The sequence below is a fragment of the Elephantulus edwardii genome, unplaced genomic scaffold, assembly GCF_000299155.1.
Source record: "Elephantulus edwardii isolate Elephantulus edwardi_28Jun2011 unplaced genomic scaffold, EleEdw1.0 scaffold00011, whole genome shotgun sequence".
NCBI classification, from domain to species: Eukaryota; Metazoa; Chordata; class Mammalia; order Macroscelidea; family Macroscelididae; genus Elephantulus; species Elephantulus edwardii.
The window spans coordinates 16,694,981-16,719,622 of NW_006399761.1; the positions used below are offsets into that span (position 1 = coordinate 16,694,981).

Sequence of the window (24,642 nt, forward strand, 5' to 3'; positions counted from 1 at the left end):
CAGCGTGAGGGACCCCATGGGACTGCTCTGATCTGTCTGACGTGGGCGTCCACTCGAAGGCAGTGGTTTTGGCTTTACCATTATACACCTGAATGCTCCGTAATTTGGTTTCTAGCTGATTGGGACAGAAAAGTTCCATGGGAATTTAGAGTTTTCCCCGACTCCTTACCCTCCCACTGCAAGGTGGGGGAAACAAGGTGTTGAAAGTTGCATTTCTGGTGACCCTCAATCTAGACATGGTTTTGTTTTCCGAGCAGAGCAGCGAGTGTCTGGATTGAAAACAAATGCAGCATGTGCTGCTCTCTGTGTTTTGTTCCAGCCTGTTGGACGAGCTCCCCGAGTCCGTGCTCAGATGGGCGCCTTCTAGAAGCAGCTGCTGTAAGTCAAACGATCACGTCTGCGTCTCCCGTATGATTTACCATTCTTGTGCATTTTCGTGGTCCTTGTTTTGTAGCTTCAGCTTCACCTGCCCTCTCCCATCCCCACCTGGGGAGGGAGAAACTTTGTCGGGGTTACAGATCGTCCGCTTAAAAAGAACACAGATAGATCATCTTTGACATTAAAATACAAGAACCCTCTGCTGATTGTAACTTTTTTTTAAGATGCTTATTTTTGAGAAGCAGACAGAGGTTTAATAACCAACTGTGTCTGGTGTTTCCAGATTGGAGATTTTTCTTTTTTTCTCCTCTGTGATTGTTGAAAGTGGGTGCTGCCAACCTAAGAAAAGGCTACTTGGAATCACATCATCCGACCCTTCGAATTGCTGCTTAAGCATTGTGTTAGTTTGTGACCAACATCCAGGAAAAAGAAAACAAAAATACAGAGCTTGTCAAGACACCTGACCTTGAGAGTTATCGCTGTATTTCGTGGAAAAACTTCCCCTCCCTCCCTTTTCAAGTTCGCAAAGACCTTTTCTAGGAGTATTTAACTGACAGTTATTGTCAGTATAAAATAGGCAGTCAATTTCGGAGAGAGTCAAGTTCCTGTCATTTGTATATGCATACATGGCACATTGTTCACCACTAATTTAACAATTGAGTTAGATTGTCTTCACGAAAAGAGCCCGCTCCTGCTGTCAGCCCTTCTTTTCCACAGACAGATAAGCAGAAGGCATCTTGTTCTCTAGTTAAATTGGGCAATCTCAAAATTAGCCTTGAGCTGACTTCTGAAAGCAGGTACACATGCTGACCCTCCAGCTCAGGTCATGTCACCCCACAGCTTCCACCAGAGAGGGAAAGGCAGAGTCAAGTCACCCCTACACGTGGTGTTTACTGCCTTTCTTCCACTAGAGACCAACGTTTTCACAGGAACATTTATTTAGGGTCTAGGGGGAATGAAAGAAAGTGAGGTGGGGGGGATACTGCTCTATGACCTCCATTTCTTATGTCCTGCTGTCTGTCTGGGGGAGACTCTCCCATTTCCTCCTTTCTGTGGTACGTTGTCCTTTGAGGGAAGGAGGACGAATAGCATGTCGGAGCATTCGAAACTGGCGGGATAGGTTGGAAAGAAAGGTTTTATTTTGGGTTTCTTTAACAGCACTGCATAAGCTGCTTCAATTGCCCATTTTATTTTTTTACTACTATTTTATAGACATTTTTACCGAGTCATGTCTTACTCAAAAGGATATGTGAATAACAATAAATATGAACTTTATGAACTTTGTATGTAAACCAGTGTAAAAAAAGAGTGGAAATAAGATGTTATTTAAGAAACGAAAACAAACTTCACATCTCTATTTTTCCTCTCTCCTGCACAAAAATTACTGTTTGATTGTGAAGGCTTAGAACTCATCGTAAGGAAATCCTTGATTGCATGTGATAAATGCTATGGGCCAGGGTATATTCTGTGGTGGCTCTCTTGTTGAATTAGGAGATTTGAGTCAAATAAGAAATCTAGACTAGAGAGATGCCACGTATCATTTCTTCCTTACAAGCCATTTTGTTAAACCCATTTTTTTTAAAATAAGCTGTACATTTCTCTTTCAAAACCCCCAAATGTTGAAGCTGTAATATTCAGTGAAGGTGTCTCCAATTAGGAGGCTTTTGATCCTTAAGAGAGAGGCTATTACGAGTGTGAAAATTAAAGGAAAAGGTTTACCACTGAGTGTGTGTGTGTGTGTGTGTGTGTGTATAATAGCTAAGAAGTTTGCAGCTAGCATGTCTAACTCAGTGTAATAATAATAATAATAGTTTCTCAAAAGTTTCTCTCTCTTGAAATGAAAGTAATGATACTTCATATTTCTCTATCTTAAAAAGCAGATGATTCAAGAATGCCATAATTTTATAGTACTCAAAGCATTTTGTTTTATGGCTCTGGAAATATGCTAGTCAATTTTTTTTAATGTACTTAATATAATGAATCCAGATCTTGAAGAGCTAACACTTTAAACCCAATCGCTTCCAAATAGCCTTCAGGTTCAGGTTTATAATAGTGATTGTCTAATGGGCACTAGGAACCCTTTTCTTTGTCTACCTCTGCTCCCTCAGCAGTCCCTCCTTTCCCCCAGATCCATAAAGAGTTTGCAGCCCAGATGCTGTGAGCCAGTGGCGTGCCAGAAGTCTCCCATTGTCTTCCACTGGTGGTTTGAGAGCAGCTGGGAACACCCTTGTTCTCCATTTGGGATATTTGGTTCATGAAATTGCCACACATCCCAAACCTGAGCTAGCAATCTTCACAGAACCGAAGGACAGTTGACGTTGCTCTTACACGAATTGTCTCGACAACACTTAACGACAACAGTTGTTCATATTCTATATTAAAATGATCTAGCTGTTTTCATTTTTCTCACCATCCTTTCAGAATTTGGATTGCCCTGGAGGGCCTCTGGGAGCCAGAGTTCACTCTGTGGGGGTGAAGCAGTAAACCTGGCTGTTAGAGATGATGAAATGTGGCTGGCAAAAGTGGGTCCATCTCCTGAATTAGACAGAAGAAGGGAGAAATAGCTCACAGAATGGCAATGCTGTTTATCCTTTAAAAAAAAACCCAATCAGAGCCAAAGTTTCTCGTTTTATTCAGCCAGACCAAACCAAACACCTTATTGCAAGGTCATCCATTCTAACTCATAACTAGGGGACAGAGTTTCAACAAAGACTCAGCCTTCATAGAAGCTGACTGCCACTCTTCCCTCCGTGTTTTAGCCATGTCAGCCTCATATTTTTGAAAATTAGCTCTGGACCATGAAATATAGTTACTCTCTGATGTCCACTTGTTGCCTAATTAGGTGCCATTAAGTTGGATTCTGTCCATATCTGACCCTTCCGTGGGTTCATGGAGGTGGATTATTCATCTTTCTCCCACAAAGCATTTGGTAGATTTGAACCGTGTGCTTTCAGGTTGGCAACGCAGCTCCTTACCACTAGACCACCAGAGCACCTTAGCAGAGGATGAGGATAATTACCATTTCTTGTGGGATTTTTCCCTCTAGGGAAAACTAGAGTGGATGAATGTGAAGTAGGAGGATAGGAGGATTAGGAGTCCCTGTTGCCTGTGCCATAAATGAATGACCTAGAACCTGAACCCCACCATGAGATGTAAATGACCCAGTCAGAGTAAGAATGTGTGTTTGGAAGTCCCTAATGTTTATGCGTATGAATATTATCCTGTGGCTCACAATATGGTATTTCAAGGTAGATCTAAAAATGACCTTTTTAACCATGAAAGCAACCCCATTTTTCCTTACCTTTTCATCTCTTGCATAGTTACATAATTACTACTATAACCATATGATTATCTGATTCAAAATGTCCCATACCAGTCCATCTCATTTTGCCAATACCTAGTATGTCAAGACTTTTTTTTTCCATTCCATTTCTTTCTTAACAATCTCCAGTTTTCCTACATTCATGCTTTTCATATTCCATGTTCCAGCCATTAGTATCTGCTTACAACTGTTCCTCATTTTTGTTTCCAAATTCAAAAGCTCAGCCTCAGGTGCCATTATCCACTACTCTACTCTAAAGGTGCTCTGTTGTATATAGCCATCCTCAGAACGGAGCAAGAAACACCACATGGTCAAAATCAGGACAGTGGTGCATCAGGGATATGTCCTATCCCATACCTTTTCAATATGTATGTGGAACAGATTATCCAGGAGGCTGGGCTCTATGAGGAGGAATGTGGCATCAGGATTGGAGGTAGACTCATCAACAAACTGCATTGTGCAGATGACACAACCCTGCTTGCTGAAATAGAAGAGGGGCTAAAGCGTTTGCTGCAGAATGTCAGGGACTGTAGTATTCAATATGGATTGAAGCTCAACATCAAGAAGACAAAGATTCTCACCACTGGGCCAGTTGGCAGCAACAGAATAGATGGAGAAGAGATTGAGGTTATTAGCAGCTTTAGTCTCCCTGGCTGCACAACCCACACTCTTGGCATGAGGAGTCAGGAAAACAAAAGATGAATTGCACTTGGAAAGTCTGCTGTCAAGGACCTCTCCAGAGTGCTGAAGAGTAATGATGTCAGTGTAGGGACTAAGGTGCAACTGATCCTAGCCACGGTCTTCACAGTTACTTGCTATGCATCAGAAAGCTGGACAGTAACTAGGTATGGCAGAAGTAAAATTGATGCCTTTGAGTTGTGGTACCAGAGAAGAGTATGGACAAACCATAGACTGCCAGGAGAATAAATACGTTTGTCTTGGAGAGGGTGAAACCATTTCTCCTTGGAGGCAAGGAATTTGAAGCTCCATCTCACATACTTTGGGCATGTAGCCAGGAGGGGCCAGTCATTGGAGAACATCATGATAGGCAGAGTGGAGAGACAGTACAGGAGAGGAAGACCCCGGATGCGGTGGATTGACACAGTAACCGGGGTAATGACGGTAACTGTGTAAGAGTTAGTGAAACTGGCTCAGGACAGGGCAGGATTCAGAACTATCGTGCATGGGGTTGCTATGAGCTGCAGGCGACTCGATGGCACATAACACCACTTATTATTATAAAGAAGATGATAGGTTGTACAACTTGGTTTGTGGAGTAACTAACATTTGTATGGACAGATGAAAACCTGCCCATCTTATATCTCAACTTTTTTATTAAGCCTCTCTTGGGAACCACATGCATTTAAATGCAGTTGTCTGTTAACTTTTGGTTACCAATATATTTACAGTTAAAACTTTGTAAATAATTTCTTTGTACATAGTTAGTATGTAGTCTGGTGGTCTAACCAATAGAGGGTTGCACTGACAACCCAAAGGCAAGCAGTTCAAATCCACCAGCTACCCTGAGAAAGATGAGCAGTCTCTTGCAATGTGATTTACAGCCTCTGAAAATCTGCTGGAGGGTCAGCCACGAATTGGTTCTGATGTGATGGCAATGAGAGTGTGTGGTCTCAGGTGACAGGCACTGAATACACCGGCTAGCCTGCTGTGGAGACCTTGAGGAAGGCTGGCCCATTCTAAAGCCAGTTTTGGCTTAAAAATGGAGTTCTGGGGCAACTTTAAACTTGCTGTCATAATTGCAAAGTCAAATCCTTAAATATATCTATGAATACATATCTCTTTCTCTCGAGTAACTAACACACTCTCTCTCTGAGAGACAGTAGATAGAACATATGTATGCTATACAAGTATAGTATATTGTGTTTATATAAAAGAAGAGTTAATGTTAACTTAGGAACCTTAATGGTACAGTAAAGCATGTAGCTGTGAACTGAAAGGTCAGCAGTTTGAACCCACTCTTCACTCCAAAGAAGAGAAGGACAGACAAGGTGGTCTGCTTCCATAAGAATGGCAGCCTTGGCACCCTCTGTGCTTTCCTGTCAGGAGCTCTGGTGTTAACTCAGGGCAGGAATCTGTCAGCTGCTTTGCTGGAGAAATATGGGCAGCCTCATCCTAAACCTGACGGCAGGCCACTATGAGTCAGGCAACTCAGTGGCAGCGGGCTTGTTTTGCTTTAGGATCCTGACCTGTCGGGTGCCTCAGAGTCAGAATCACCTTGAAGGGAGTGAGCTTTCCTGGTGTTTTAAACCACATTTCTAAAGGTTCAACTTAACAAAGCCCTCTTGGTCTATTATATTATCCACGTAGTTCATAGTTGTTGCATCCCACGGAGCTCTGGTGGCCTGGTGGTACCAATCCAAAGGCATATGGTTCAAATCCACCAGCTGCTCTGTGGGAGAAAGTTGGACAGTCTCCTCCTATGTAATTTACTGGAGGCTTTTCAGACTCAAGGATACATAACAATAATAATTACTGTTAGATATTATTAATCTAATTATTTAGTTTGCTGCCTTCCATGAGATTGTTGTTGTTAAGAGCCATCAAGGTGTAGACAACTCATAGCAACCTTATGAATGAAAGATCTGAACACTTGTATAACTTTCATCGTTTCTTTAAGGTCATAGGGTTTCCAGAGGCAAGCTATTTCGGAAGTGGATGCCACTCCTGCTTCCAAGCTTGTTTAATCAGGGAGCTCCACCAAACACTGTCCACCATGGGTAACCGTTATCGCATTTGACTCATCAGTGTTACAGTGTTAGCATCACAGCAAACAAGAGTTACCTCTGTACAGTAAATGCACAGACCAGTGCTGTACCACTTAGAAGAATGTTTGACCAAAAACAATTAAAGCCAGGCCTGAGGCCATGGATTAAAATCACCCACCTTTGGCTTGGTAGCATAACTTTCTATCCACTAGGCCAACTGAGCTCTCTCTATGACTCACAGCATTTCAGTGAACAACAGATCTAACCCTTGCCTCATCCTGCACCATTCCCACAATCTGAGACATGCTCGATCCCATTCCTCCAGCCACAGTATCAGTCCATCGTGTTGAGGGTTAGGCAGTAATATTGGTCAATGTCAATACTTCAATAAAGATTTTTTTTTCCTTAAAAAAAAACCCAAAGTAACCAAACTACCAGTTTTCTCAGTGGTAAGAAGCTGCACTGCATTCCCAAAAGCACACGGTTCAAGTCAACCAGCAGACCCACAGTAGAAGGATGGACAGTGTCTTCCCATGCAATTAATTGTCTATGAAAGCCCACTGGAGGTCAGCTATGGATTAGTGCCAACTTGACAGCACACAACAACACCTTTGTTAGTTTCTGTTTTGTTTTGTTTTTGGTTTTGTTAGTCATTTTAAAGTGTCATTAGAAAGCAATTTTCATTGAATTTTTACTTTCTTTGGGACCTGTGTGTGCGCATGTGCACACTTGTCAGACAGAAAATACAAAGGGATTTGGCAGTTCCTGGAATCTTGATAAGGAGCTCAGATGATATAGTGTAAGGCACTGGGAACCCAAAGGTCACTGGTTCAAAACCCCCAGCTGCTCTTCTGTAGATAGATGGGCAGAGTCCTCCCATAAAGATTTACAGCTTCAGAAACCCAGTGGAGGACTGCTCTGAGTCCAAATCGACTTGAAGATGGTGGGTTGGTCTGGGAATATTGCTGGGTTTTTTTCTAGTTTAAAATGACTTCAAAAATATTCTAATACTTCACAGGTGAAATAGCCCATTTTTTGGAATGTGCTTCCAGTTTGGCATATAATGAGAAGCCGGACTACCAGATGTTCAAGAAGATTCTGAACTCTGGAGAAACACCATTAGGACCACTGGCCTTTTCCACGAGCGGACACGGCACGGAGGTGCGCGCTCCACACAAGCAAAAGGTCAGTAGCGTCATTCCTGGCAGCCTTTCCTGTCAACTCAGGTTGCTTTAGATTGCAAAGTCAGTCGGTCAGTTTCTTACTCATTAGATCTTAATTTTAACTGAAGTGTGGCTTCCACTTCCTAAACAACTTCCCTCCGGAAACTCTATGAACTTTGATAAACGTTGATTATTTGTAGAAGGGCTTCAGGCCTTTTGTTCATAGGGTTGCTATGAGTTGTGCTCAACTTGAAGGCAATCAACAACAACAACAACAAAGTGTGTAATCTTAGCCAAGAAGAGGAACATTTTAAGCCAAAAAAGTCTTTAGAGAAAAAGTGTAGGGTCTTTGGCCTGTTCATGGAGTTACCAAGACAGGATGGAAAGCTAGTCTGACTTCACTGGTGAGAGCCTTTCTTTCTTTCTCTCTCTTTCTTTCTTCTTTCTCTCTCCCTCCCTCCTCCCTCTTTACTTCCTTTCTTCCTTTCTCCCTCCCTTCCTTCCCCCCTTCTTTCTTATTGCACTGTCTTTGTCTGCCGGCCTGTCCAGAGCTTAGTGGTGGTGACCTGAACGTGTTGATATTTCCGTCTGTGCAGTGCTGCTGGTGCAGTGTGCCAGGCACTGGGTTGCTGACTGAAAGATCTACTGTTTGCGTCTCTGAGCTGCTCTGCGGGAAAGGTGGGCCATCTCCTTTGATAAAGAAACCCCACAGAGTTGAAATCACCACACCAGTAGTAGAATTGGTGTAATTTATAATTTTTTTAAAGTAAAAAGTATAATATCATCTTCCAACTGACCTTTAAAAAAAAATTGAAACATATAAAAGAAAGGGAACTTAAAACATTTTATAAGAAGGTAGGGGACACTGGTGCCTGCTGTTAGCAACAGTATGACACAGGTAACTAACTCTCCATCTCTCTTCTTTACCACTATCCTTGGGGGTGGGGGTATATTTTTGGTTTAGGGAGTTGGTTTTGTTTTGTTTTCTTTTTTTTTTTCTGGTGTGTACACAATAAAGCAGGGTCAGGATGCCATTCATTTTTAATATTTCTTATGCACTTTGGAACCTCACAAGCGTTCGCACGCCAAGAATGCAGGATGCAGGCTAATGTGACTGATAGGATACGAGATGAGGGGTGAGTCAAGTACCAGTGCACAGATGGTTCTGATTTGCTGAATTTTGTCGCTGCTGCAACTGAAGACATAAAATATCCTTCTAGTCATAAATTAGCTCTTTGGAAGCAAAACCTTGGCATCAGAGCTTTACAACCTTCAATTAGTAGGGAAAGAAGTATCTGAATGACTGTGGTATTGACATCCGTAGGGCTGCATAGTAATCATTCCTAATAGAAAAGAATATCTGTTTGAGGAGGTTTTGCATGGCTAATTAACTACCAGTGAGAATATGTAATTTTTTCATGATCTCCTGATTGTCACCTTTCTCTCATGATACAATTACATTTTATTGTAGCAAGAGCCTCACAAACCAGTTGTCAGCACTATTTACGTATTCCGAGAAACGGAACAAAAGTTCATGTTTAATAAAAAGCCACTGGGTTTTGATCTGGGTAATTTACCGAAACTTATTTTAACAGTTTTATTGACTTTTGCATTTTATTTTTTTTTTAATTTTTTATCACTTTTGGAACAAAACAAGAAGAGTCATTTCTTTACCATAACGGTCAGTGCTGAATCTACACTAATTTAACTTGGGTGTGTTTCCCCCCCTCCCTTTTCTTAGGGTAGTTTTTCAGTTTCATAAACTTAATTGAAATATAAAAGAAGCCATTATAAAAACTGATAGCTGTCTCCTCTGATATAAAAATTCTAATTATTATCCACCAGAATTTCCAGTTTCATCAAATAGAAAGAATGCTTGTTGGGAAGCTCATTTTATATGTAGCAAATAGAACATAAAATACTCTTTCCAGAGAGCTTCTAGCACATGTTTTATTCCCTTGTTTTTTATAGAGCACTTTGACGATTATTATTAAAAAGATAGCACTAAGAATAATATGTATTCTTCAGGCCGTCGTTAACTTCTGTTAACAATGTGATGAGCTCGGATTTACAAAGCATCACAGTGACTTGAGGAAATAGTTCACACCAGACCAGTATCTATTTGAAATGGATTTTATTTTGCAAATATTTTAAGTATACAAATAAATAATGACAGGAATAAAGGACAGCTCATCGTAGGTGTGTAAGCCCTTGGTTTCTTGACTTCACTTTTTAAGTGGACAGACTTTGTGTTTTTTGCTGTGAAGACCAGACAGGAACACTTTCTAAAGTGAGAGGACAGAGTGGGCCATTTCTGTAGTCCGGTCTCTCAGAGAGAGGCACACCCAGGACGGTTCCTACAACAGATTGCTTGCTCAACAGAAGGCATTGAGAAGGCCAGAACGGGTATCATTCACATGTCCCCAGATTTCTTTCCTTTAGTTGTTTAGCAGCTGAGTGAATACACTTCAGATTTGTCATTGTTTTGGAGGACAAAAGTACTTTAAACGGAGTCTCAGGTCCAGGAAAGTGTACACAGATAATGCATGTTTCTGTGATTCAGTGACTCAGTCACTGCCCTTGACCCAGAGCTGGCTTGTAGCAGGTGTTCCAGTGGGCTCCCAAGGCTGCCAGTGATTCAGTCTTCAAAGGAAAAAGAAATTATGAGTATTTAAAAAAAAAAGTCTTAGCCTTTCCAGTAGCTACAAGGTCTAGATAAAGTGCTAACCTTTCTGGTTGGTGGTTCAAACCCACCAACCACTCCTAAGGAGATCAGTGAGGCAGTCGGCTTCCCTTAAAGTTTACAGCCTTCAAATCCGTCCATATGAGATGAATCCCCTTTGCCTTTTCCCGTCTCTGGGACGCAATAAACTGGATGATTGGTTTGGTGTCTTAATAGCTATGCCCTTTCAATGTAGTATTTTTTTTAAATGCATATGTTTTTATTAGAAAATAGCACATTCTAGGACTCTCAGCAAACTTATTATCTCTTTCTGGGGAAAAAAAAAGAGGTCTTTTTCTAATACCAGATGTTAGCAGGCAGTGTAGAAGAGTCTTCCAGAAAGTGTGCCTCCTTCCAGTTCTCAAATAGTGGCTACTTGACTTAAATGAAAAATGATCTTTTGTTTAAATGTTAGAGACACTGATACTTCCTCCTAAAGAACCAATCTTTCGGGGGTCTTTGCCTCGCTCAGAATACTGGGTAGCTGAAGGCTTGCCCTCGTGTGTCCGGCTGTCCCCCCACCCCCACCCCGCCGCCCCAGGAGCACTGTCACATCAGGACCCTCTACAACTAGAGGTTGCACATGCCACGGGAGTCCAGTCTCCCACAGCCACTGAAGAGCCTCTTATCTCAGCACAGATGCTTACCTGGGGGTAAGCAAAGCGTGACAGAATTCCCAGATGGGGGTGCTGCACCAAGTGGGGCAAACAACCATTTCTGGTGACCCCACTTCTATCCCAGGCAGCTGAGCCGTGGGGTACTGCTGCCAGTTTACCAGTATCCCTCCTATACACGCATCACAATGGTGCTGCCCTTAGGTATCAATAAGGCAACTGTCCCAGAGCCAGGTACTGCCCGAGTCTGTGCCATCTTTACATTCATGGCCGGACTTGAGCCCATGGCTGGAGCCCCTGGGTCAGTCCACTCCTTTACGGGTCTTCCTGGTTTTTGCTCACCCTTTATTTGACTCAAGAGTGATGTCTTCCTCCAGGGACGGGCCCCCCCTTGATAACAGGCACCAAATAACTCAGACACAGCTTCACTGTCTTTGAACTCTCCAGCTGCTCTTCTTCCAAAATTGGCACTGTCTTTTTGGCATTGTCAGGCAAAACCACACTGCCGCTGTGCTGGTTCTGACTCAAGGGACCTTCTGTTGCGTTCCTGAGCTTGTTAAATTAAAGAAGGAGACTGCCTCACCCTTCTCCTGAAGAGCAGCTGATGGATTCAAACCTCTGACCTTTCGGTTGACAGCCCAGCTTGTGACATACTGGACCAGCAGAGCTCCATCAGCCCCGGTGTGATGTGTCACCCACAGCTCCGAGCAGCAGAGCAGCTGCAGGTCAGGGCTCCAGTGCTGAAGCTGTTCTCCATGTCAGATACTAAAAAGTGGGTTCCTTCATGCCCCTGCATTTGTGGTTCCCACAGTAATCCCAGAGGTGGATGGATGTGTTGTGCTTGGCAGTTGTCATCTTTGCTGCTGCTTGTGTGCCGACGAGTCAGAACCCACCCGTAGCTGACCCTCCAGCAAGTTTTCAGTCAGTAAATTGCATGAGAGGAGATTGCCTGTCCTTCTCCTGCAGGGCACCTGGTGGATTTGAACCCTGTGCCTTTGAGGTTGCAACACAGCTTCTCACCCCTAGGCATCAAGAGCGCCCTCATCTTTGTGTAACACATCAGAATTGTTTCCAGAACTTTAGTTTTTTAAGTAATCCTTTGAAACTTGTCTTCTGGTAATTGATTTTTCCACCCCCCTTTTTATGGTACATGACACAAGTAAATACCAGTTCTCTGTGGAAAGTGTATGTTTGGCTTGCTGAGTTTTAGGACTCTAGAAGTAGCCTAGATGCTGAAGGACCGCCTTACGTGCTGGTGGAAAACAGAATGAAAAGGACCTCATTTTAATAGTTATTTTCTTGAGAAGGATTCACATTTGGATGGTACCCTTCCGTGCGATGATGCAGGATCCCCAGGGTGTTTTGTAGAAAGGGAAATTTCATTTTGTACGCGGTTTAGGATTTAAATGCATTGTCTTCTTCGTGCTCCTGTGCGCGATGTACTCTGGAGTAGGCTGTACTGCTGACTGAAGGCTCACCCGTCTCCAGGGGTTTGAATCCACCAGTAGTCTGGGGAGGGGTGTGTGTGTGTGTGTGTGTGTGTGTGTGTGTGTGTATAAGGCCCACCTGTCTCCAGGGGTCTAAATCCACCAGTAGTTCGCGGAGGGAGGGTGTGTGTGTGTGTCTGAGAGGGTCAGACTCCTCCCATTAAGATTTCCAGCCCAGTAGAGGGTCACTCTTAAGTTGTGATTGATCCAGAGGCAGTGACCCGAGTTAAGCTCATTTTAAAAGTTTCCCTGTATGTAGACATTTCCTACACTGGGGCTCTCAGTATTTATTAGCTGGACGAGCCCACAACAGCTGAACCTAACAGTTTGGCCCACTGACAGCAGATCCTGCAGCTTTGCTCTCTTCCAGGGAGTTTTAAAGAGGACGGAATATATGATATTGCAGCCACTCCTTATATATCAGAGGCTCCCACGGCAGAAACCGTGCACCACAGAAGTGCCTGGTGTGGAAGCGCTGCCGGGAACGTGGTAAACATCTCAGCTAGGCCTCTAGATGATCGAACATGTTTTCCCAACGACTCGCAAGCCAGTTTCCCCATCTGATAAGATAGGATGCCCCAGGAATGCCCTGGTTCCACACGAGGAGTGTGGGGTACATTGATCACCCAAGTGGCTTCCCTGGAAGAGTGGCGAGGGGGCTGGTTACACATGCATTTTCCCCAGGCCCGTGAGAAGGTTGGATGGTGGAAATAAAGAATCTCTGAGGGCATCACAAGCATTTCCCATTTGCAAGTTACCGAAAGGTAATGGTCTTTTTTTTTTTTTTAATTGGTTTGCTTACCAAGTTTGCAGACACTGTGTTTCACACTATTCCTCATTCTTGTAGTTTCTTAAGCATTGTTTTGTAAAATTAATCACCATTGGACCTTGCCCATAATTACCCTGCCTTTTCACCTGGATCCTTTCATTTCCTGCCCCCCACCCCCCAAACTGTGCAAACCTATGGTTTCTTCGCTACCCATCCTCAGCCCTCTGCTTCCACCCCTTACCTGCCCTGGGTTCCCGTCCAGGTTTTACTAGTTACCCTTCTATTTTTACAGTAATGGTCTTAATGCCGTGTTTGTCCTTATGGTCTTGCCTGCCATCTTTTGAAAAGCTGGCTTCCCAGGAGGAGCAGGGCATAAACAATTGTGTTGTGACAACTTCGACCTAGCCCCAGAACACCAGCCTGTTTTAAAGAGGAGGAAGGAGCGATCAGAGTTGGCAGTAGGAACTGAAAATTGAGAGACTACAAATTAAGGCTGTGCTTGCCTCGCCAGTGCAATTCACGCTCTCGTTTTGGCACCGGCTCCCCGTTATTTCCCCTTGCAAGGTTCCTATCCTCTGCCCCTTAGTTAACCCATGAAAAAAAGGTGCTAACAACTTTAAGCTGCCGTCAACAAGCCACTTGAGCAAATAGCCTTTGTACAGATCTTCACTAGACCACAGCTCCCAGCTCTACTGAGGAATCTGCTCTTCAAGTTCAGTGTCTGCTTCCAAGGTTATAAAGAGTCAGTCATCCCCTCCATTTCTCCAGGGTGTGAGACACCAGGCCTGTTGTAGAACCCAGCCTCTGGCTCTGGGACATGGTGACGTGACAGTACACCATCGTGCTCAAAGCTTAAGGTACTTGCATAAAAAATGTAAGCCACATCATAAGCTTATACTTTTCACATTAATCAGGCTCACTTTAATGATAGGAAACTGATTAAGAGTTTAATTAATAAGTCAAACTACATAGATGTGCTGGACCCCCTCCCAGCAAAGGTTAAAAATGAATTCATATTGCAGTTTCAAAATGTTGAAAACAAATGTTGAAACATTTCTTCTATGAAGAAAAAAACGCACTGCTTCAAATAAGCAAGTTATCTCCAGAGAGAATTTCTAAAGACTTTTTATTGGTGCCATTTGATTGATTAGGAAGGATCTAGACTTTACTACTATGCTGTCCATTTGTTAACTTCCATCTTAATTTATTTTTACTTGTTTTTGTTTTATATTGGTTTCCACACTTTCCTTCATTCACATTCTATTTCATACAATCATCCCCCATCTTCAGTTTTCAGTCCCTTTTTGAAAGTTGAGAATTTTCATGAGTCTACACATGAATTTATTAACAACAACAACAAAAAACTCCACACCAAGTGTCATAAGTTTTCACTTTACATTTTTGTGGGTCTCTATCAACAGGTTGATTTGCGCAAGGCTGCAACAAAAGAAGTCAATCAGACACTAAATAGCTTAACAGAGAAAAAGCTTCATGGGGAAAGGAGTGCAGCTTGGAGAGGAGAGAGAGGAGAGAAGTTGGGTGGATGGATTAACAATGAAACCGCACAGGTGAGAGGTTTTTTTTTTTCTTTTCCTTAATGTTACATTAGAATATGCCCTCCGGGAATGAAGATGCTTTCTTTCCTCCTGAGGGCCAAGGTGATATGGTTTTGTTAAATGAGAGGGGACAGAAAATATCCTATCCAGCTGCTAAAATCAAAGCAGCCGATGCGAGTTATCACAGGGACAGAATGGGAGTGAGCACATTTGCGTGCAGATCGGATTTCTTTCTTTCTCCTAAGAATGTAATGAAGAGCTCTTAAATTTTTTATGCCATCTATGATCCATTAGGGACTCTTAACATATTCCATACTTTCACACTGGTTCTTCAAGTCTAACCCTTATAATCAAATGTAAGTGAAGTGTTTTGCGGTCAATATCATTGGGTTTTAAAATGATGTATTCTTTGCATCACTTTATCCATCGGGTGGATGGTGACTCAACCTTGCAGACAATGAATCCATAGCAGCAGAGAGAAAAAAAAATACTTAGTTTAACCTTTTTTAACAGAAAGGAAAAACATGCTATGCATTTATATCTGTGGTTTAAAAATCTGTTGGGTGCTGTTTTTGTTCCCCAAAATGGCCAGTATTTTCCATTATTAATATAATCACTTCCCCTAAATGATTTGAGGCAGTTGACAAGGTAAAACATGAGAATGATAATCCCCTGGTGGTAAGGAATTGAGCTGCCCACCCAAAGGCAAGCAGTTCAAATCCGCCAGCTGTTTGGGAAGAGAAGGATGTGCAGTCAACTCCCACTGCCTCTTAAAACCCACTGGAGGCCCAGCCATGAATCGGTTCTGACTTGATGGTACCGAGCAAGAACCCCTCAGAGCAGCTGGTATATATCAGGCGTCTGGCACAAACAGTATTTCCTGAACAAGGCAGCCAGGACACAAAAATGGCAGTAGTAATAGTTCTGCATTTTTCATCCAACCATGCAAGCACACAACTTTACACACAGACAGCAGTGCCTTTTTAGCACTTGATGCAATCTTAAGAATTTATGCTGGTACAAAATAAGTCACGTCATGTGGTTTTTGTCTTTTTTATTTTTATATTCACAGGAGAAATGCATTTTAAAGAACTGATAAGAGTATTTGTTGTTACATGACTATAAAGCTATAATAGCATAATTTTTATGTATGTAATTTTAACATCTAAGGAAATCTGTCTCAAGTGTGTGTGTTGTGTGTGTTAGAATTTGTTGTGGTTATGTGCTGTTGAGTCATCTGCGACTCATAGAGGATCCATGTACAACAGCCCTAAACCCTGTTCTATCCTGTGCCAATCTTATTGTCTCTGACACACCCCATTACCCCAGTCACTGAATCATTCCATCTCATCAAGGGTGTTACTCTCTTGCACTGTCCCTCCACCCTCTCAAGCATGACATCCCTCTTCAAGGACCGGTCCCACCCTGCAACATGTCCAAAGTATGTCAGTCGATGATGAATTTTCTTCTTCACTTCTTCCCATACATAGAATTACCTGGTGTGGTGTGCTGCCCGACTAGGGAAATTCCAAGACAGGAACAGGATTCTTATGATCTGGGACGGGGATGAAGATGGGATGGGTGAATGCAATTTTTATCACTCCTTTTCTCGGTCATGACCTTTCCCCCTGGAAGCAAACACTGCTTTGATTTTCTGATTCTCATCACGAGTTCTCTCTCTCATAGAATGTCACATACATTCAGGGATGCACTATCACTTTATTCTCTAGCTTCTTTAGACTTAACCATGTTGTTTTATTAGTAACTGCTTCCCTTTTCTTTGCTGAGCTACACTGCGTAACTACATCGTGATATGTGTGTATCTGTTATTAAAGGATGAGGTCTGATGGCCTAGTAGGATGGGAGTTGTACTGCCAGCTCAAAGGCACATGGTTCAAATCCACCAGCTGTTCCTTGGGAGAAACATGGACAGTGTCTTCCCATGTGCTGTACAGCCCCTGAAAATCCACTAGATGTCCGTGATGAGGCCGTTCCAACTATGAGTTGTTGAGTTTGTAGTCAAAGACTGGCCACCGTGAATACTGCCATGAACATTCTGGAGCAAGTCTCCCTGTGGTCGTGTTTTACTTTCTCCTGAGAAGTGAACTGCTGAGTCTTTAGGCTGCATGAATAATACCAAAAGCTGACAGAGTGTTTGAAAGCAACTGTGTCATTGTATATGCCTATCAGCAGGCATTTTGGTCACTGTATCCTCAGCATTTGCTGTTCTCTGCCTTCCTTTTTTTGCCACTCTAATGAATATACATTCGTGTCTCATGGTTCCAATGACTACTTTCATATGTCTAGTCACTAATGATATTGAAAACCTCTATACATGCTCATTATTCATTTCTCCTAAGAATTACCTTTGCAAGTGTTTTTTTCCAATTATTTGTGTACTTGCTTCATTACTGAGTTTTGGAAGTCTTAAAATATATAGTCCTCATACATGTTGCTGTTAAATATGTATTTTGTGAAAATTCTATCCTACTGTGGGCCTGCATAACCATTTATTTAAGTCTTTTGAATGGATAGAAACATTGTTTTGAGTATTATTTTTCGTTTTTTATTTAAAGTTCAATTTATATATTTTCCTACTTCAGTGGCATTCTCCCCACCCCCCCCAAATGTTTGCTTATTTCAGGGTTACTCACGTTAGTTGTGTTTTGAGGAGGTTGTTTTAGCATTCATATTTAGGTCTGTGAGCAATCTTGTATATGGTGTGAGGTAGGGTTGCTGCTTCATTCTCTTCAGCAGAGAGATCCTGGCAATTTTCTCTTCTCACAATACACTGTCAAGCTTAGCTTCAGCAGTCATATATCCCTGTATGAGTTGGAGGGATCCCTGCTTTCATAAACTGGCTTTGTAATATCTGTCTTTTTAAAATGTTTGATAGAATGCAGCCAAGGAATCAATCTTGGCCTGGAATTTTCGTGGAGAAAATTTTTAGGTTATGAATTTACCTTCTTTAACAGACATAGTGATAATTAGATTTCCTTCTTTCAGTTTTGGTAATTTGTCTATTTTAAGAAATTCTGGCATTTCATCTAAGTTTAATTTATCAGAACATCTTTCATTATCTTTACCAGTAGTCGTCTTCCCTTTTCCTAGCTGATAATGGTTATTTCTGGGTTTGTTATTTTTCTTTATACCCAAGGAATTTATCACTTTTTTCTATTTTGAATGAACTTTTAGTCTTGTTGTTATCTACCACTGAAAAAGATTTTTTAATGTTATTATTGGCCTGTTTTCTGTTTTATTAATTTTTATTTATCACTTCACACAAATAAGGTAGAAGCTTAAGTCAGTGATTTTAAACATTTGTTACTTTTTAAAAATGTGCAGTTCATTTCTAAGCAATGCTTTAGTGAAATATTTCACAAATTCTAATAGGTTTTCTAATGTCCCTTGAATTATTCATTGACCCATAAATTATTTAGATATTATTTAATTCCTAAATGTTTTTGAAAAAAAAGTCCTGTTCTCACAAAACATAGCAAGTATTATTTCACTGATATTTGTTATATGGCCCAGCACAGAGTGTGGCATAGTATGTTCCATGTATACATTAATTTTTATAAAATCAGATTTATTATACCTTATCTTTAATGGACTGTGATTTTAGCATCACGTCTAAGAACTCTTCACCTAGAACTCTTTAAAAAAATATATTTTGAAGCAAGCAAACTATTCTCATATCCCTTCCCAACACATTTTAGAATTTTACTTTTAAATCCATAGTCTGTCAAATTAATTTTTGTGTCATGTATGAAGCTTAGGTTGAAATGAATTTTTATTCCTAGGGGATACCCAGCTGTTCCAATACTATTTGCCACAAAAGCTATCCTCTCTTCATTTATTGTGTACCTTTGTAAAAAAAAAAGTTGACTGTATGTACTTAATTCTGTTCTATTTTGTAAGTTTCCTTCTACCAGTACCATACTACCTGACAAGATATCTAAACCATATATACTGTAAAACTGAGTAATTTGATTCTTCCAGCATCATTTTTAAAAATTCCTTTAGTTATTCTAACAGAACCATGTTATTAAACTTGTTTATTATAACTCCTTGAGCTTTCAATATAAATGTTATAACCTATCTGTTGAGATTTGCATTATACTTATATATGACACCGTTAGTATATCTTTACTGCATCTTTCAAACTGTGGACATGGTATCTATTTTAAGTTGTTTCATTGTTGTCTTACCATTTTTAGCATGCTGTTCATGTTTCGTTGGACTTAAATGACTTTCATTTCTGAAACGACTATTTTGTTTTAATGTTTTTGCAACTGTTGACAGTACATAAAAATAACCATTATGTGCTGACCTTCTGGACTGCATCATATCAAACCCATTTACTGGTCCTAGAAGTGTTTTGGTTGTGATCCCTTGGGGGTTTGTAGGTGTACTGTAATACCATCTGTAAGGAGGAAACTTTTCTTTCAATGTGTTGCCATTTCTTTCCTTCTCTTGCCTTAGGGCACTGACTGGGCTTTTCAATACCGTGTTGAGTAGAAGTGGTTAAGCATCCTTGCCTTGTTCCAAATCATGGAAGGAGGCATTCAGCATCTTTACTATTTAGTATTGTTAACAGTAAAACTTCTAAAAATGTTCTTTATGAATTGGAGGAAGCCCCTCTTCTGTTTCTATTTTACTGAGAGTTTTATCTTCCCTTTCATAAAATACTTTCCTGTGTTAACCATAATACTCAATATCACCTCTAATCTGTTCTTACCCTCATCTGTTTCAGAATTAAGGTTGCATAGAGAAGTGTACTTGGGGTGGGGGGTGGGGGGAAGGGATGGCAGAATTGTATACCAATGAAGGGATTTTTTCTTTTTCTTTTCAGAGAGGGGAACGAACTGGTGGGGAGGGGTGGGCAGGGAGAAAAGTGTGGCAATGAATGAATGGAAATCCAAAACCTCTGTAAATGTTTATTAATACTAAAAAAAGGGGGGGGGGAAGAGAAATACTTTCCTGTGTTGACATGACATGTTCTTTTTTCTTCTTTAAAGATGTTACAAACCAAAACCCTGCTACCACTGAGCTCATTCCAATTCATGGTGACTCTGTGTTAAGTTTCCAGAGCTGTAAATCTTTACAGGAGACTGCATGTCTTTCGGTGGTTGGTTGATGATGATGGGTGCCACTAATTTTTGAGTATGTGAATTGGTCTTAACGTTTATCAGAGCAGTTCCACTCGGTCATGACATTTATTCTTTTCGGGTATCGCTGGATTCAACTTAAGGAGCTGTGCTGGTGGTGCAAGGGTCAGAGCATTCAGCTGCTAAGCAAGAAGTCAGCTGTTTAAATCGCTGGCTCTTCCCTGGGACAAAGAGGAGGCAATCGTCTGTAAAGACAATTCTCTGAGCAGCTCGACTCAACCCCACAGTGTCGGAGTTAGAATCAGCTCAGTCAGTAAATGGGTGGGATCTGATGAGTCAGCATTTTGTCGAGGGTTGTAGCCTGTGTTCATATGAGCCATTAACAATCTTCTTTTTGCTCTATGCTCTTTTCTTGGTTTTAGTGACAGATTAATGCTTGTGTCATACAATGACTTGAAAAATCTTAATTGACTTCTGATTTGTAAAGAAGAATATGTAGAATTGGTATTGTTTCCCATTTAATAGAACTCAGCAAGGAAACAACTGAGCCTAGAAGTTTGTTGCCCAAACTTTAGAAGCTTTTTAAATATTAATTCAATTTCTTTAATAAGGCTCTTCAAATTATGTTTCAGATGTGTACAAACTTTTCTGTGAAGGGTCAGAAAAGAAATATTTAGACTTTTCAGGCCATATTTATATAACAACTCTTTACCCGTGCACCTGTAGCATCAAAGCAGCCACACACAAACAAATGAGTCTGACTGAGCGTCAAGAAAACCTTTTTTATGGTGCTCAAATCTTAATTTCACATATTTATCAAATGTCATGAACTATTTCATTTTTTCCTAACTTTTTTAAAGTATATAGAAACTATCCTTAGTTGTACAAAAACAAGTGGTAGGCTGGATCTGGCCTGCGGAATAGTTTTCCAGTGCCTGATCTAGTTCAGGAATGCCTGGTGACATAATGCTTGAAATCTGTGGCTGCTCATTGGAGGGCCAGCACTTCTAACTTTTAACTGATCCACACAAGAAAGGTGGAAATCTTTCTGTAAAGACCTTATGTAAATATTTACAGCCTTTGAAAACCATTCAGCGTGGTTTCACTCTGTCCTGTTGTCTGTAGAAGTTGGAACTGACGCCATAGATATTTCAATTCATATTAGTTTTAGTAATCTGGTTTACTAGGGATTGGTCCATTTCATCTAAGTTGTCAAATACACAGGCTTACAACCGTATATACTTTTATTTTAAATTATTAAATGTGTGGAGAGATGAAGGGAGCTCTGTGTTATTCCTAATGTTGATAGTCTCTATTTTCTCTCATATTTTGCTTGCTCCAGGTTTATTAATTTTACTGGTTATTTCATAGATTCTAGTTTTTTGTTACACTGAAGCCTCTATTTTTCAATCATCAGTTTCATTGATTTCTAAACTTTATTTCCATCTCTCTGTTTGCTCTGGATTAATTTTTCCTTTTTTTGTTTCTGGAGGTGGAGATTTAATTTCAGGCTTTTCTAAGTATTAGTTGGTGTGTGCTGCTGAGTTGGAACCGACCCTGCCTTCAGCAGGTTTTCAGAGGCAGTTAATCGCATGGGAGGAGACAGCCCATCCTTCGCCCATGGAACAGCTGGGGGATTCAAATGAAATGTGTTCGAGATCCCAGTGCAGTTTCTTACCATTAGGCCACCAGAGCTCTGTAAATAATTTAGTATTATATGTTTACTTCTAAGCATCACCTTCGCTGTATCTTACCTCTCTTATGCTTTTACCCACATTCAGTTCATCAATTATATTTTCCTTTAAGATGTTTTTACCCATTCAGACATGTTTAGATTTTCTAGTATTAAGAGATTTCACTATGATTTTCTTTTCCTCAGCTTTATTTTTTTTCTAGTTTAGACATAATTTCAGGATCTTGAGTCCCACTATTTTTCTTTTCCTACTACAAGCATGCAGTCTATAAATGTTCTGCTCTTTCTTAACGGCTATCCTATACATATTGATATTCACTTCACACAATTAAAATTATTTAAAGCTTTTCCTTTTATTCCTGAATCACAAAGACAATATACTGTTTAATTTTCAATTATTGAAGGGTATGTGCTATCATAAACCAAACTCATTTTGTTGTTGATTGCCACTGAGTTGAGCACGACTCAGAGCGACCCTGTGAACAAAAGACTTCACCTTTCTGTAACTCTCATCATTTATCAAAGTTCACAGAGTTTCCAGAGGCTTGTTGTTCAGAAAGTAGATGCCACTCCTGCTTCCAAAATCCAAACTATAGTAAATGTAAAACAGTGAGAGTCATATAGAATATATGTTGATGTAAGTAGAAATCAGTGTTTTCTTCTTTCATCAGCATATACTCGGATTTTCCTTGATTTACGTGTACTAGAGGGATTTTTGGGCCTCAGGATGGTCTATCTTGATGAGTACCCAAGCTGTTACCTGAACATGATTCTGTTGTTGGCAGAGTGCTCTATGGGTGTCTCTCTCAGTTCTTCCGTATCTTTGCTGATTTTCTAAATGTTACTGATTGCTGAGGGTGATGTGTTCTAGTTGGAAGTGCATGTGATACCGCTTGGCTTTCATTTATTGTACAACAGGCTTTGTCAAGAGTTCTCCCCATATTCTTTCCAGCCACAGAAGAGGAGCGACATCATGTTTCTTCACTGAAATGTGCGGATGGCTGGTAGGGCTCTACTGTATCTTGATGGGAGGAGAGAGGCACTATTTTGCCAGTATTAGTCCAGGGATATATATAATAGGGCTCTTCCCTGTATAGTGTGTCTCAAGGTGAACAGACCACCTTAGCATAGTTTGGTGGGAATGGCTGAGAGGGCGTGGCAGGGCCACCTTGTTAGTTTCAAGATGGTCAGGATTCTGTTGCAGCTTTCACAGTGCCCAGCTAGGAGGAGGCTACCCGGCACATTTTTAATTTATTCTGTTGATCAGTTGTGGTCAGCTTGTCCTTTTAAGTCTTTGAACATAGATGTTTTTATTGTCTTTATTAATATAATACATGTAGGATTACCATCAAGGTCATCTCCAAGTCTGTTTCTTCTGTTGGTTTTGGATTGCTGATGTTGTTAAGTGCTGTTGAATATACTAGGGTATATTCTGACAAGTGGAAGAGCGAGCCCATCAACAAGTAAATTTGAATTCTGCACCAGCCTTCTCCCTGAAACGTCTCAGTCCATTGCCGCAGACACTGGACCAGTCTTTCTTGTTGAGAGCCTGTTCTCCTCTACTGACCCTCCATCTTTCCAAGCATGTCTTTTTCCAAGACCAGCCTCCCTGAAACGTCTCAGTCCATTGCCGCAGACACTGGACCAGTCTTTCTTGTTGAGAGCCTGTTCTCCTCTACTGACCCTCCATCTTTCCAAACATGTCTTTTTCCAAGACCAGCCTCTCCTAAAAACATGAACAAAATATATGAGAACTTTGCCTACAGGGAACACCATTCTGGGTGTGTTTTTCCAAGACCTATCTGTCTAGTCTTTTGGCAGTCCATGGGATATGTAAAATTCTTATTTTCTCCTGGTTTGTTATATGGATAATCCTACTTTTCACAGATGTTGTAATACATTTTTTTCTTAAAATCTTTAAGAGCCATTTTAGACTTACAGAAAAACCACCCAAAAGTATAATAGTCCCATAATCTTGGCCTTCTCCCCTGCAACTTCTATGAACATCTTGCATTAAGTGTGGTATTTGATGACCTAGTAATACATTGTTATTAACTAAAGTCCACAGTTTATACTGGATTCCACAGGTGATGGCAGTGGTTAAAGTCCACATAGTTAACAAAACAGAGGTTCAAGTCCTCTGAACGTGTGCCTTCAGAGAAAGGCGAAGACTCAAGCTGCTGAAAACCCAGTGGGTTTTGACAACTGTGTAATGCCCCGTGTCTACCATCAAGTAGCATGCTGTCAACTTGAGTGCCTCTGCTCCACTCTTCCTGCCAGCGACTTAGCACAGCTGTAGTAAAAGTGTCAAGCTTTTTTCCTAATGCCACAGGGTTGGAATCCTACAGTGTACCACTTTTCCAGGCCAGCTTTTTGCTTTGAGGAGTATGTACGTGAGGTTTATTGCTAACACCATTGTATGGATAAAGTGGCTTGTTTATCCATTCATATCTTGGTTTTATGTTGGTGGGCCGTTGTAATTTGTTTCATGTCAGTATCTGCAGTGACGAATCTGTACCTAAATTGTTCCAAAAATTAGGTCCTGGTATCGAGCAGCAGGGCAGTTCCTCTGACTATGCAGGCTTCTCACTGCACCCACTGTCCAGCAGAAAGCATCTAAGTTTCCTTGACTGCAACACCCCACTAATCTAATGATGATAAATCATCAAAATGTTTCATAATATGGTCAACTTGCTCCCCTCAGAGTATGTCCACTTTTTCACTCTTGCCAAGAAGTTTCAATATTCTAGCCTACTTTTAGGGTAAAAAATAGATCATAGATATATGTGCATAAAGTTAAGAGAACCCTTTAAGATATGCAGTTTGATGGTGTCCTTCATTTCTTTAAAATGTATTCATATTATAAATTATTTAAGAGGTGGTGTAGGCTTATGTGGTTTAAAAGGACCAATGGCTTCTTACCAGGTTTGGTGATTCAATGCCAATAAGTACTTTGTGTTGTACCTGAAAACTGAGTTTTCTATCTTAAGAAACGGAGATGGGAGTTAAAAAAAAAAATGTGTAATGTGAGGAGCTAGAGTCAGAAAATCAAAAGGGCCGAACTCGCTCAGCATTTCTTAGGCTCACGGAACTGAAGAACA

The 24,642-nt window shown here is 40.9% G+C and overlaps 1 protein-coding gene across 1 annotated transcript in view; it reads left to right on the top strand.

Moving 5' to 3' along the window:
* Positions 1-24,642, top strand: part of VRK2 (vaccinia related kinase 2) — a 107,320-nt gene that overhangs the window by 79,023 nt on the left and 3,655 nt on the right. The window contains exons 9-11 of the mRNA XM_006880937.1: positions 320-378; positions 7,445-7,611; positions 14,603-14,749. Of these exons, the coding sequence (XP_006880999.1) occupies positions 320-378; positions 7,445-7,611; positions 14,603-14,749 (373 nt within the window). The remainder of the gene's footprint in view (positions 1-319; positions 379-7,444; positions 7,612-14,602; positions 14,750-24,642) is intronic.